General features: G+C 43.9%; 1 protein-coding gene across 1 annotated transcript; it reads left to right on the plus strand.

Moving 5' to 3' along the window:
* Positions 1–451: 451 nt before the first annotated feature.
* On the plus strand, positions 452–12,759 carry T265_09405 (hypothetical protein; the record flags this gene model as incomplete). The annotated part of the gene is made up of 2 exons (XM_009175452.1): positions 452–734; positions 11,822–12,759. The coding sequence occupies 2 exons, from the start codon at positions 452–454 to the stop codon at positions 12,406–12,408; spliced, it is 870 nt and encodes a 289-aa protein (XP_009173716.1).
* Positions 12,760–15,315: the final 2,556 nt, after the last annotated feature.

The following is a 15,315-nucleotide window of genomic DNA, read 5'->3' on the forward strand; positions in this document are numbered from 1 at the left end:
TATCTGCCTCGAATCTTGGCGATTCCGTGCGGTATTCCGTCTCGTGGACTTGGCCTCAGGGAAACCCTGGCCTCAACAGCATTTGTTGCGTGTCGCAAATTAAAAGTTTTTCAAAGACCGTCAGTATCCTCTCTTTCCATTGCGAACCTTCACATAGCCCATCGTTGAAGGATTAACTAAATTTAATCCAGTCTGTTCACCTTTTTGACAACGAAAAGCACACCATTCAGGTCAAACGTTCCACTTGTTGTTGGACCCGGTACTTGATAGTTCCAGGTACTTGACTAGTTGACCGTGATCCTGGTGTATCAGACTGTCATAAGCGACCACACACTGTTTTTCGCTACGTCACGCACGCGACCAGGAACCGCGTGTGAAGTATCATACAGTGACCGGCATAAGCCTACCAACCCATAGTTTCTTGGGAAAACAGTTGGTTGAGGTCCAGAACATGAAGCCAAAGCAAACAACAGTTCTTCGTCAACAGTCACTGCCATTTTCCTTTTTTGCGTTCTTTATAGGTTCCCTATTAATGAATACGGATAAAAAAACGTATGCTGTAATTCGCGCTGTATACAATAATCATCATGCACCCGAAGACTTTGAACGTGAACTGGATTTCGTTCTCAGTCGTAAAGTCAGTTTAGTCATCATTGAACCGGAATCTTTGGGAGAGGTCACTTGGCGATGGATCCGTACAGGGAACTGGCTGCACAAAACTGCCGTAATTTGTGGTAAGTTATCTGCTCGTTTAAACTGCGGTCTCATTCGTCTTTCCGTAGTCGGGATAAGTGTGTCTGACCTCCTCATTTCACGTCCTAATAGTAACGAATGTAGTGGGTTTCCGTGGTGTTTTTCATTTACTCTGGAGGATACCTGTTGATGCCTAGGTACGCATCTGAGCAAGCTTTGCTGAATAATTGTCACCCTATTCCGCTAGTGCTCAAATCAGTTTAGCATGTGAAGCACTTGACGATGTCAAACCAACTGATACACCGCATGCAAACGTGTCTGGTACTCGCGAAATCATTGGTGACACTTGTGTTATCGCATCAGGTGGAAAATAATCAATACATGACTGCATTTTCTACAAAGTTAAACCACCAGTTATTTAATGTCATTATCCACTGTGTGCTGTTATATGATGCAGTGCTATGTACAGTTCACAGGTTTTTGTGCTATGAATACAACCTTCGTTGTAGTCATTAGGTTCAGTCGTTTTATCTACACCTGTAATTGAGGACCGAATTCTGGTAGCTTTCACTAAGCGGGAGGCTTTCACATAAGTATCGTACCAATCTTGCCGTATAATTATCCCACAGACAAATTCCTAGTCGCTTGTAGGTTTCCCCGTACTACGGGACATATAATGTTGCATTTTATTCACTCAGTGAAGATGACGCAAAATAGCTAATTTCGTGCCTTCCATGTGGATGCCTGGTAGCTGGTTTCATCATAATTGACTCACTGGTAAGACAAGCTTTCGCCTAGTTGTGTAAGACAAGGCTGCCATCCCTCTCTTCTTTCCTCTTCGGATTTATTGATATGCTGTCTGAAATTTCTTTGCCTCCCTCTGAAACCTCGCGGATCGAAATTCTCCGTCGACATTCACTCGCAGGCATTGAGTATTCGGACGATATTGCAAGCCACTTTAAATAACCAAAATAATTTTGCCTCACGGCTTGACTTGCGCTTCACACCCGCAAAGTTGAGAATGCTGCTACAAGACTGTGCGGGATCAAACCCAAACCTTGCAGGCGAAATTAGTAAAATTTGTGGGTTAAAAACACGTGATATGCTCGTGTTCTGTGGATCTTTTGGAAACAGAATAACAGTATAGTGAGCGAGGTTGGTGATGTGGAAGATGCCCAGGGTTTGTAGTATCAATGTCAAAATGTGGGATGCAAATGGAAAACTCTACCAGTTGAAAAACACAGCTGGCAAAAGAAAACACACCATTTCGCGAGTAGTCTGATCAGTTGAAGTTGAATAAACAACCTACACGAAGTTGTGAACTTCGAAATTATGGAGACTGGACAATGAGTCCACAAGTGAATAACTTTGTTCTATAGATAGCTGTGGATCTGACGACCTTTCACTTAGCTTGTTTGAAGATGGGGACAATGTCCCCAGTGAAAGTTTATCTGACTTGTTTGCTTCTTCTTGGAGTAAACAGACCATCCCAGATAATTGCAGTGAATAAATAACAGCGACCATCCTCAAAATCGGTCCGTATTGAATATGGTAACCGCAGGGCGTCAGATTGACTCTTGTTTTAATGACATTCTCAGCCCCACTTGTCCTCCGTCTTCTTATGGTGCTCCGTGAAACATTGACTCGGAAGCAGCAAACGGGTTTGCGGCGTTGTAGGAGTTGGGTTGACCGAGTCTTCATACTGCATGAGATACGCGCCCCAAAATCTTGTTATTCCTGGATCTACAGTATGCATTTGTCTTTAATTACGTCATTGTTTTCCTCAGTGTGCTTTCTTCAAAAGGACTACCCCAGATATTTGCTTCGTCGTACCTAAGGGCTTATTAGTGTGCATAAAGAGCTATCCAAAGGCTTTCAATGAAAAATGATGTCCGATGGAAATGTGCATCCTCTCCACGTCTGTTCACTTTTCTGCCTGACGAGATAATTAGGTGACCCGTGATGTTGAAGTAGGTTCCAATGAAAACCTTATCGAATGTGATTAGATACATCATATCCTTCTCGTTTCCGAAGAAGAAAAGAAGGCGTGTTTTGAGTTGATGATGTGATAGGTTGACCGCAGCGCCACACTACTGTTGAAGGTGATACGAATTCCATGATTTGAAACGCTCTCTTTGATTACAGGTAGCGTGACTGTATGTCCAGTAGCATGGCCTTGTGCGTATTAACTGCTTGCCAAAGGACAAAAAGACTGCGGTCAGGTAATTGATCAGGTGGCTGTTGATCTGTTCGCCGAGCTTGGCAATTGATTAGCAAACGTTTCGTCACCATTCGAGGAGACATCTTCAGCGCACTGAAGATGTCTCCTCGAATGGTGACGAAACGTTTGCTAATCAATTGCCAAGCTCGGCGAACAGATCAACAGCCACCTGATCAATTACCTGACCGCAGTCTTTTTGTCCTTTGGCAAGCAGTTAATACGCACAAGGCCATGCTACTGGACATACAGTCACGCTACCTGTAATCAAAGAGAGCGTTTCAAATCATGGAATTCGTATCACCTTCAACAGTAGTGTGGCGCATGCGATCAAAACGCGAAAATCGAAGACTCGCATATAGGGCACCCATGAGGATGAAGTGGGATGTCCGCGAATTTTATGGGACGTTTATATCGGGACGCAGAACGAACCGTGAAACGTGGCTGTTGGACTGAGACTTGCAGGCCTGAGATGCCTCAGAACTGTAGATCAAGTAACATGGTCACAACGAGGGAATTAAAAAAAACGATAGGCACTTCGGCTGAAGAATGTATGCAGCGTTGGAAACTCCAGTGGATTGATCGTGCAGCATGCATGCTGAATGCTGCTTCCCGTGCCGCAAGCAGGAAGATGCTCACTCATCCTACTAGCCAGAGTGATGTGGAAACAGTTGGGAAAAATATTGATACCTGTTTCCAAGTCCGCTACAATATACGACCACTAATCTATGTGAATGGCGCTATTGCTGTCAGATTGAATGAGTGTCTGGAGCTGGGTGCACCTTGGATAGATTAGCGCTAGGCCTCTTCTCACCTTTTTTCATGGCAAAGCGTCGCTGTTCAACACTCAGGTTTCGATGTCGATAATGTCGGATAATGAACACTTGGATGGCGTAGTGCGATGTGTTCTGCTCTTTTCTGTTTGCGAATGATTGTCGATTGAATGTGGGTTTTGAATGTTCTTTGGTCTGCAAAACTCCATCATTCCAAAAATTAGCGTTTGAATAGGGGTAGGTTTATGTTTTTTATCGAATGATTTTCTCCAGAGCATTGTTCCGTTTCCTGACAAGTGCTTGTCTTAGAAAAGAAACGGTAGTTGTTGGTGTGAGGAGACCTCAAACTTTTAATGTAGATTCTGTCCTATAAGTGAAAGCAATCCACGCTGAAAAGCCGATAAGCGCTTTACAGCTGTTTCCTCTTCATTGGGAATCATCAGCAGTGCGCATCTCACGAAAATCCAGGGAGTCTCGAACCCGCGACCTTCCGGCTAATAGTTTGGAAACTTACCCGTTCTGCCTTGAGCGCCTGATCAGCAGTGCGATCAGCTCGCGCTTAGACAGGACACGACTATGTATCCTGTCTAAATGTGAAGTAATCAAGCGGTATGGGAAGCTCTTTCAAATCCACGGGCAACAACTGTCGTTTTTGTTTTCTGTTCTGGTTCACCAGCTAGACGTAGTTCCCGGGCTGTTTTGGTAAGAAAGTCCAGTTTTCATGTTTCGCACTCATAACTCGTCTGCGTATCATACTATGTAAACAAGAGATCGGAAAAAGTACCGATTAAGTCCATCTGTGGTGTTATTCCACCGGATAAGCATCACAGAGGAAATACTAGAATAATGTTCCTTGTAAGTATTATGGTTCGGTCTCCCACCATATATCAGCCTTTGGTCTAAGTTTCCATCCTCGTGAAGTTATGTTTGAAACCCTTTTTCTCTATGTAAATGTTACAAGTGCCTTTCATCCTTGACTTAGCATTACTTGAAAGGTTGCTGCTGATTTCTAATTCGAGCACCAAATCTTACGTAAGCAGCTTATTCATTCAGTTAAAAATTAACATGGGGTTAACGGGAGACACAAATGAATACCACCTGATTCTCAACTTCAACTGACTATACTGCACTTTGTGTTCCAATTCGAACAATCTTCAGGATGTTGAAGCATTTTTTCTCGACTCATCACTAATTACAAGGTTTTTGAAGACTTCAAAAGTCAATTGCACTTTCCCTTGAGACTATCCGGTAGATCTAGTCTCCGAATTTCCGTCGAATATTGACTGATTTATTTTTTTATTATATTTTCATATTGATTACCTTATTTAGACGTTTGTGAAGGTAAACCCTCATTTAAAAGCTTAGATAGTGAACTAAAACATCAGGTGCCCTTTGTTTGGCATATCCGGTTGAACAGTACCATAGACGAGTATTTTTATATTGATCTTGAGAAGGCATCACGAACTAGCACCTGATTTCATGCCAACCCCGTGACTGTCCTTCGCACGTCAAACGACATGAATTGTCACTTAACGGTCACTAATGATGTACATGCTTTCAAGCAAACTATGTTTCCTTTCTAAAGGGTCTTATATTTCCGCTGGCAGAAAATTTGACTGAAGCAGTCAGTATATCGTTACCCTAGATTCAACGATGACTTCATCATTAATTTGATCTCTGTCGTTCCAGTGCGTCTCAGCCAATGTGTCAGTACGATCAACAGCTGTTGTTTTTTGTTGTGTTGGTTTGCGCTCTTCACAGCAGTAGCTTTTCCCATGCCTCAGCGGTTCTTTTGTTGTACGTAAGCCAAAATGAAATTCATGCTACTCGTTTTTGGCTGCAACAGTGATATTCGTGGAAAATGTTGTAGTTGGCTGGCTCCTGGACGATACCCCCTAGTTTGATTACTTGTTGGTCGTCTCTAGTTTACTTCACAGACACTGCAGTGCTGTATAGAACGCATTACCTTATTAGCCGATGTAAAACCTGGTTGCCGCTGAGAATCTCTAGTCGTCAATAAATAGGTCTCTCCCTCCAGACACGAGCTGTTTAGTCGCTCGGACCAATAACCTGCGTACCCTGCTTTTCGGTTCATGGCAAGGCAGGAAGCCTGATGGTTATTGCCAACTTTGCTGACCTACTTTCCGTTCACGTCACTCAAAATCATTCACATCGATAGTTGGTCTCCCAGTCATACGCTGGGCGTAATCACCCCTAGATCTACCAGTGCTGTGCCCCTCAGGACGGTAGCCGAGCGTTTGCTCAAAATTGTTGGTTGCCATCTTATGTTTACTTGACTTCTGCAAAGATAGACAACGTGCACTCTCCCACCGAAGGACCATGTGGCCCATCAACCTGCTTCCACGCGTTTTCTGCAAGTTCATTGTACCTTTCAAACGCCTCGATTGTACTGTACAACTTACTACGCTCGGATGCTGTAAAAATACTTGTTTAGTCTGTGAAACCAATGGGCGCAAGGCAGACAACCGGGGCAAACTAGTGCAAACGATTTCCGATTTTCAGTTTACAGATGGTTCATGAGTATGTTTATCTCTACTTGTTAGTGTCAATCTGGAAGGAAGATTTGGTGGATTTCGTGACATTGATCATGAAGGACATTATGGAAGCTGACGTAGCGCGAGCACTCGGGGCCCATCGGTCCATCTCTACATGTGATGAGATGATTTTTTGCTGGAGCTCATACCCTTAAAATGCCAGGTTGTTGAGGTGACGCGTACGTTCGACAGTGCCGAATATCAAAAGGAAGAATCGGATTCGAAATTCTACAGTACTGTTTACACAAGGGTAGGCAAATGTACACAACAAACCTGAATTACCCACGACCGTGCCGTCAACAAGTGCACCAGTGCAGTGCCAACGTCCGCACACCAACTGGCGAGCGGAACGTTGGTTCATCAGTGTCGATTGCGGTCGTCACTCTCGTGATTCTGATTGGCAGTGCGATCGTACGGAACTCATGAGAAAACAAGTTAAGGCAGGCTCATGTTACACGAGCACGCATAGCTGATCAGGTCAGCTGCGCACATTCGTACACAGACACACATGTTTATAGACAGGTATCGGACGCGAGGGCCTTTGCGGCAAGATGAATGGCGGGTACGAATGAGCAAAACGGAGCAAGCAAATGAATGGAGAAAGTATCATGAGGTCAAGTTAGGTTCAATACAGGTTATCTTGACGAGAGCGTTTCCTCATGGAACCTCACTGTACTATACCACTAAATGATACTGTTGAGTTTTTCAGCAACATTTCATGTATTTTCCTTCATGAAAGTATACTGCGATATCTCGAATATCGTGCCAGCTGAAACATTCGGCAGGTCTTGTGCAGCACAGTCGGCTGAAGAACAGTATAAACGAGATGTTCAGCTGAGATTTCCCGTGAAAACCAAATTCTTGTTCATAGTCACACTACTCTCACTTGAACCGCCGTGTTCCTGTCCTGGCGTAATTATTCCGGGTAGCCCACACCAAAGAGAAGCACCGGACTCGAGTTTCGCTCCTATTAGAGCTCATCAGCAGTGCATATCCAATGGCCGTGCCGGGATTTGAACCCCGGACACCTGACATGCGAGGCGAGCGTGTAGCCACTGCTCCACCAACGCACATTGGACGCATCTGAATTATCATGTCTGAACAGGCGAACGTGTTCACACTTCAGCGATGTGATTGGTGTGTCCGACTGATCGAACGACGACCCAGTAACTGTCCTGGTTGTGACAGTCGATTGACGCGCCAGTCAGGACCAAACCAAACTCGTATGCAAATGAGTGGGTGTATTTGTCGAACTGCACTGTACGCTTTGTGAATCAGGTGGATCAATTTCATTTGCGTGCAAGTGTTCTGAACGGTCTATACGACGGTCAAAAACGGAAAACTTCAAATGGAGTTGAAGAAGTAAGGTTTCCGCCATTTCTCATAGACTTGTGTGGTGGCAGAGAAATTTGTATTTATGAACTCCGTGAAAGCTCCTGATCAGTGCAGGTGTGGATACTTTCCGGTCCTACGAAATCTGCTTTAAAGTGGTATACCACTATTTTTTTAACGAAACGCTTGAATTCAGATTGTGTCCGAGGGCAAATTGAGGTTGGACCACAGAGACTCATACAGTGCAAACTGCACCGGTTGATGCTATTAAGATCCTTCCTCAACCAGATTCCCGATCACATATTACGCAGTAGTCGGTCGTTTTTGCCTTTCTTCCGACGTAATTTTCTGTGCTCTGGTGATCCGTATGGCTGTGTGAATGCTAGCTTTCGGACCGTGGAGTTTAGGTTCATTTGCGCAAACCTAAAAGACGGGAGAAGCAGGCGAGTTTGGGTTCCCTTGTAGTGCCACGTCGTTTTGTTGATCTGTTGCTTAATATGGCAGAGTCACAACGAAGACAATGAGTAATTGCTCTGGACGACCCTCGTTTGGTGTCGAACGTCAACGTTGTGGCATTCAGCCTTGGTATTTAAACGATAAATACATGGGGCAGCAGATCGGAGCAAATACCTACGTCTTGAACGGATCGGTGATGATTGAAGAGCTGTGTGCACCACAGTTTACTGGTGTTCTCGTTCTGTCTCAACTAGAGGACGAACAGCATATGGCCATGGGTAGGGTAGTTTACGATGAGCTTCGATGATAGTCCTCCATCTGAATGCGATTGCTTGCGAACAACTCGGTTACTATCTGCATTCGATATGTCAACCACATAGTTGGAAAGTAATGAACAGCATTGTCGACCGGGCTTGGGAAAGGTGTGTAGTTCCGTAATAAACTGCCTACTTGATGGCCCCGGAATTGAAATCCCAAATATTGGATTGCCTCGGAATCAACTGAGCCCTGCGTGTTGTAGAATCAGGGGAAAGCAGGCCTTACGTGCTGTTCCCCCGTTTGTCGGTTGCTTAGTAAGAAAGTTCTGATAGCGAAGTAAATGAGGGTAGGTGGTATTATGCCGCAGGTTATGAGATTGTTACCTGAGCTGGACAAACGTTTCGTCATCACTTGTGGTAATATCATTAGTATACAGTATGGAGGTGATGCATCGGCTTACCATCGGAAGACTATACCTTTTTGTGACCGATCATTCCTCTTTGTTTCTAGTGTACGCTCCGAACACTTAATGTGGCTTGCTCGGGTCACCACTGGGAAGAGGTGGATCGATTGCATGATCGTCAGTCGTTTATATCAATGCAAACTGGCAACCTTTTCTCCTAAATCAATTGGAGACTTAATTATAAAACACTAGTTTATCACAGTTTGTTGTAGCCAAATTTATCCGTATGGTAGCACTTCACTTCCCAGAAAGAATACGTTTCTCCACCCATCTCAGCATACGGCAAAAATCTGCGATGCCCGGACTTCAAACTCATCAAGAATGCTTTTCTGTATTTTGAACCTCTAACCACCCTCCTACATTCCGTAAATACTTCCTAGACATAAGTAAACCCTAGAGAGATTACCTTTGGGATAAACCTATTGACGATCGATAGGTGGATTTGAGTAAAGACTGAGATGATGATACTGAGGGAGGATAGGAACTACGTTGACTTATACCGCATCATAAGGCCTTGACAACTCTTCAGAAGGCGATTTAAAGTGTGATGCATTTTCCAGTAGATGGTTCTGAAGTCTTCCTAGATTGCAGAGACTTCTGCTCCATTTTACTTGGTGTTTACATTTAAAAATCTAAAGACATTTCAGCGTGAGACCCCATCAAGTCAATTTACTATGATGTTTATGGTGCTCAGGTGTACCAGGGAATTTCTTAGAAATTTAGATATTTCAAATTAAAATCCATGGGTACAAACTGTAGGTTGCATATTACTGGAGAACACCTCTCCATTACTAAGGAGCTATCGGGCGTTGCGTCGTCCTATTTTCACATCCCATTGCCTTCAATCCGGACTGTAGCTTAACAGAATGGTGTTGTGCGCATGACGCAGGTTTACTTGCGGGTCATTACCATGCCAACATAGTGTGCAATAAATGAGCGATATTTATAATATTGAGACTTTTTCGAATTCAAAGATTTCGTACTAAAAGCTTGCCTTGTTCGCTCAAGTTAACCTATGTTAAGACCTGGGAAGTGCCACTGCCTGTTTCATCTTTCCTAAATGTTATCAGAAGTGCGCACCACTTGAAGATGCCGTCCTATGCAGAACGTGAACACTTTCCGAGGTCTAAGACGACTAATCCTCAGTATATGCATTTAACAACCGCCTATTTATGAGACGGATCTAAAGAGGACGAGAGTAGTTTTTTTTTGGATATAAGCGACTAATCAAGTTACAGTGTTTTATGAGTTTATTTTTGACCTTTAGTGATGCTGCCATACCGAAAAACGAATTTTCTGAGTGAATGACTTGTTGATTGTGAAAAATTACAAATCACTGGTAACATTCTGTTTTTTGTTACATGAAAAAATTGAAGAGAAAATGACAAAACCATCGTAGACATTGAAATACTCTAAAGTCTTCTCCTTTCTTGACCGTTTTTGACTGACACAACGAATTTGTCTCGTTTTCTACAATAATACCACCGAAAGGAACATAAGGCCAAAATTGGGAGGTTACTTTGCTTTAGGATATTCGCTTTGCAAAGTTCTGTTTACTAGGTCGCCGCTAACAAGAGCAATGTAGTGAACTCTCTGGGTGAAATACTGCGTTAGTATTTAAGCTCCATTCAACACATCAAATTATTGTTGCCTTTTCTCTTCAGACTGAGTATGCTTGACTCTCTATTTTTAGATAAGTCAGTAAAAGATGTACCACATGCCAGTACCTAGGAAGCTAAAGTCTCATCAATTACTGTGCTTGTTTCGATTGGACCAAGGGTCTTGAAGCGCAGTGTTTTTCGTAGAATTCTTTTGGTCGATCAACACTTTGATTCATCCACACAACTAGCATTCTTCCAGGGCGTTCCGATGTTGCAGACTATTCCTACTGTGATCAGTATGTATTTATTGTCTTGAGTTATTGCTGTAAAACTGAGGCAATCCATTATCTGCGGTCCAAGTCGTAGTATTATGTATCACTATGCATGCTTCATTTCAGCTGCTTGACACGTGCCTCAGAAAATCGAAAGAGGTGTGGTTTGGAATGTGGTGAGAGACTCACCAAATACGTGTCAAGACAGTTGCATAACTAAATTGGGAACCTAGTGTGATTTCCGGCAAAAATACACTATCTGTGAGATTGGTAATTACGTCACTCTTGGTTGATAGTCCTCCTTTTGTGCACTTATTCTGTTTGTCGAACACCATAGAGAGAGAGAAAGGAAACGTGAACACGCCTGTCTTGGCGCGATAATTCAGTTGCACCCAGCATGCGCTGGAGAAGCAGCGTTAACGCCCTATCGCATGTAACATGCTCTAGCTTCAAATTTATGCACGACCAAAGATATTAGCTACTACTGACCTATAATGAAAACGAAGACCCTGTGAAGTAATCCCCCTGTCTGCGTAAATTAACCAGCACTTGTGTCAGGATAGGAGAAGGACCTTTCACACGAGGATGATGTGAGTATAAACAACAAAATGGATTACACATCATCGATCACCCACTGTTGATAGCTTGACTTTAGGCGCTAGTCCATGTGTTTATTTGTTCTCACCGACCTGGTCTGTTCATGTCTCCGGATGATTCCGTGCAAAACACGAGAGGCAAGGGATCACCTGGGAAACGGTCATCATACCAATGTACTGGCAACAAACAGCGCGTGGTGCTCGCCAGCTGAGACTTGATTTCAAGCAGCAAGTATCATTTACAGACAAATAAGATCAATCACTACATATGTACGTGTTGCTATAGTTGAGCCGATCACCTAACGGTTAGTTCTAGATTCAAACCCGATCTGCACCCTTCGTCCTCAGCCCACGTCTTGGCGCATGGACAACGGCTGCCCCATTCCAATCAAAACACTCCGTTTTGATGACAAATACCCATTTTTATTCATGCTCCCCTTGGCATCCAGATGGTTTCATTCGATAACTTTTGGGCTGATAGGGTATGTAACAATAGTCAAAAGCACGCTGTTATTACTTCCTGTCGGCTGGGTACATTAGAAATTAAGTACACAAGGCTTTTCGAACGCTATCGTTAGCTCTCATTGTTCTTCCTCTCATGCAGGTTTCTCTGCGTTGGCCACAGCAGGCTTCGCGGCTTTCTGGAATTCGCATCACTTTCACATCCTTTCTTCGTCGTCCAGTCTTCATTCCCAGTGGCTAAACGACACTCATGCGGGAACTGCCCTCCTCATTTTAACTCCGCGACTGCTACGAATGAGCACAACTTTTTTCAGTGGCCTGAGTTCCGTGGCTGCCAGTTTTTACGCGCTTTTTTGGCAGTGGGATCCATGTTGCAAATATCAGGTGGCATCCTCGCTGTCCTCGCTTCCCCGTGGTCTCAGGTCAATCATGAATGGTAGTCACAAAAACCCATACCGCTCGTCCAACGGATCACCGACATGCCTTGGAAGCGTTGGAAACAGTCCTAACGGGTCTTCTGGTTTGAGTCAAATGACGGGCAATAACGGTCGAATACGGCCCGTGATCACTGAGAATCCTAGTCATCCTTACGGTCCTCCTCTCCGTCCTGTGGTTCTCATTCACCGTGATGACGGTAGACGGAAGCTGCTTCACAACACTCTGGCTGTATCTTCAACTGTTGTGGCAGTTTATGTGCTCTATCAGTGGTCCCAACCGAGTGCAACTTGAAATGACTGTCTGCTAACACTAGCCAAGAAACCGTGCACTAGATCTCTAGTTATTGTTTCACCACCTTTCGGATGTTGATCATCTACCCACAACAGAGCGACTTACAGGAAGACACAACACAGAAGTGCGAAGCTATTTGAATCCACCTAGTCTGGTTCCCCTTCTAGATTTCCTGCCAGTCCTATTTTATACCCGGCTCCCACATGTAGGCAGACAACCGCATGAGGCTCATCGTACTAGCCGTCATTTGCTTCATCCCTGCCCGTTGTCGTTTATGTTCGATTTTCCATGACGCAATTTCTATTTCGTTTACTGTGCATGTGTCAAGCACGAATATTCACTCAAGGTCGTTGGCTGTTTTTGTTCTGAGTATGGGTTCCGGTGGGGTTTGTCCTGGCAGTTGTATCAGTCACGTGGTCTGTAGTGGCCTCTCCTAAATGCCTGTCAGTTAGCCTCCTGTTCCGTCTGTCCTGATGCGACTAGTCAATGGTTAGTTGATTCATAAGGTGGTCCGTTTCGCGTATTCAATCATGTTACAGACGGTAGACCAGTAGAGTCCCTCTACTATTTGACTTGACCAGATTGTGACTCGAACAGTAGATTTGAAATTGCTAGTTACCTCATATCCTGAGTAAGTGCTGCCTACAGATCTTATTCTTTTCTGACCTAGTAAGCATTGAATTTAAGTGCTCATATGTGCATGTTTATCGCAATAGGTGGGCCTCCCAAGAGAGACGACGGTAAGAAAAATATCAAGGGTCTCCAGGAGGGTGGACATTTGTGAGGTACTTTGCAGTGATCATCGTATGATCATATGATCCGTATGTAACCAAATGGCCCGTTCATAAATCGTGAGTTGTGACCTTGATTCATCCACGTAAACGTCCCTCATAGAGCTAAATTTTAGCGAAATTCCGTAATCGAACCTGAACCAACTCAGTGCTTCTGCTACCGGTATACAGGTCATAACCGAGTTCGTTTTAGCTTACTTGCTGTCAATATTTGAATGTCACGTGGTCTTTCTTCCAAATGACAGCGTTCACTGAAACGCTGTGCCATGGCACGGGATTTCGTTGTTTTCAATCTATCTAAGCAAAATCCAGCCTCTGCCGTTTTTCGACGGCTGTGGCACGTGCCGCACAGTTCAGGAATCAGATGCTCATCAGTCTGAATTACACGCAATCCATCTAAGTACCGTCACATGTATTTAAACTGTACTGAAGAAAATAATGTACAGCAACGTCGTTCTCGACTGATTTGTGTCAAGCGGATGAAAAACTGATATTTTCTGGGAACTACCTAGAAATGTGTTGCGTATCTCATTTATCCACACAGCAACATTTTCCGGTTGCGAGTGATCAGTCCGCCACTTAGCTTCCATAATCAAAATCAACGTAATTGTGCGGCGGTTAGCGCTCTGTATGCGTCGTATTTGACTGACCTAAATGTGCAAAGGCGTCACTCTGCCTATGCCGCTACTGGATGGCCTGTATGTGAAAGTTATAGGTAACTGAATTGGAGATCATGTGCTTTTTTTTAGGTATTCGGCCTCCTTAGCTTCGGTATTTTCTATGGTTTGTTGACGCTTACTTCGGTGTGTTTGTCCCAGAGAGCTCCGTCTTCGAAGTCTTTCTCCCCAAGTGACCCTGCCTTTACTCATAACTGTCTTGGAGATGATTATGACTTTTATCGTAATACTATTGCAACGTGTAGAAGTCTTACCGAACAAAGTTGCGTTTTTGCCGTCGTTTACCTTACTCCCGCATGTATGAACTGTGACAGTCTATAAACATTCACACCAACTATCGTTAACAAGGTGCAAGTCAGATGCACGCATAGAACTGCGGGAACTGGTCGTCATGTCGGACAAAACAATCGTAATAGGTCTCCGGGCTACTCCACGGATGTGAAAAGAATGTGTGGCTTACGTGACCGGATGGGCAATTGTCAGTCGTCTAAGAATGTAGTCTGTCTTGCTGTGACCGTAATCTAGAATATGCGCCGCGTGAGATCGCCACTACCGATGTACCAACTCAGATTCATATGACCGTCAGGAATGAACGTGCTATTGTAGGTGATGAGTTGGCTAGTTTTTTTATGCGACGTAATGAGAGAAAATAGAATCTGCTGATACACCAGCCAATCTTAAAAAGCAAAAAGAAAACAGTTTTTGCAGTACGTGCAGTTCTGTGTTAGTCCTCGATGCTGCTGAAAAACACCCGCACTTTTCACAAGTAAAAAGGACTTCAATATTATTAACTGAAAACATCAAGTTTTATTGGGTTGTACAACGACAAACTCGTTTTCCTCATCAATTATACACCGTTTACTCTCAACGGCTTCATGTTTACACCCTCTCATTCCAAATTATTTCAACTTTCCTACCACCTCATTCGATGTACCACCAATTGGTTATTGCTTTCTATGATGTTCCTAGTGGTTTCAAATGTATTTGTCCAGGTACGCTCGATAAATTGATAAACTTTGCAGCTGTCTTACCAAATCGGGTCTCACCAAGTGCACTCACACTCCATCGTTTTATGGCTTCATTAGCATGCACTTTGTACCCAGTAGGCTGTGAAAATTGTTGAATAAAATCTTGGGGTCGGGTTTTTATTGGTCCATACTGAGTGGTGATTGTTCGAATAGAACTGCAAGTTAACTTGGTTGAAGCACTGGACGTATGCGCACAGTTGGAGGGCAACAATTTACTCGGAGTTTGATATCACGCAGCATCCAGGCCCCTGGCGGTGACGCAGCTCCGAGGGTTTGTGAGACAAGCATGTGAAGTCTTGTTTCAAGCCACCCATTGGCCTAAACATGTAACGAACGAAGGCCGGAATCATAAACTTGCCACTGAAGTGTGGTCGTGAACTTTTACTCTGGTTAGTTTCAGCGTCATGGGGC

This window comes from Opisthorchis viverrini, assembly GCF_000715545.1.
Source record: "Opisthorchis viverrini unplaced genomic scaffold opera_v5_276, whole genome shotgun sequence".
Taxonomy (NCBI): Eukaryota; Metazoa; Platyhelminthes; class Trematoda; order Opisthorchiida; family Opisthorchiidae; genus Opisthorchis; species Opisthorchis viverrini.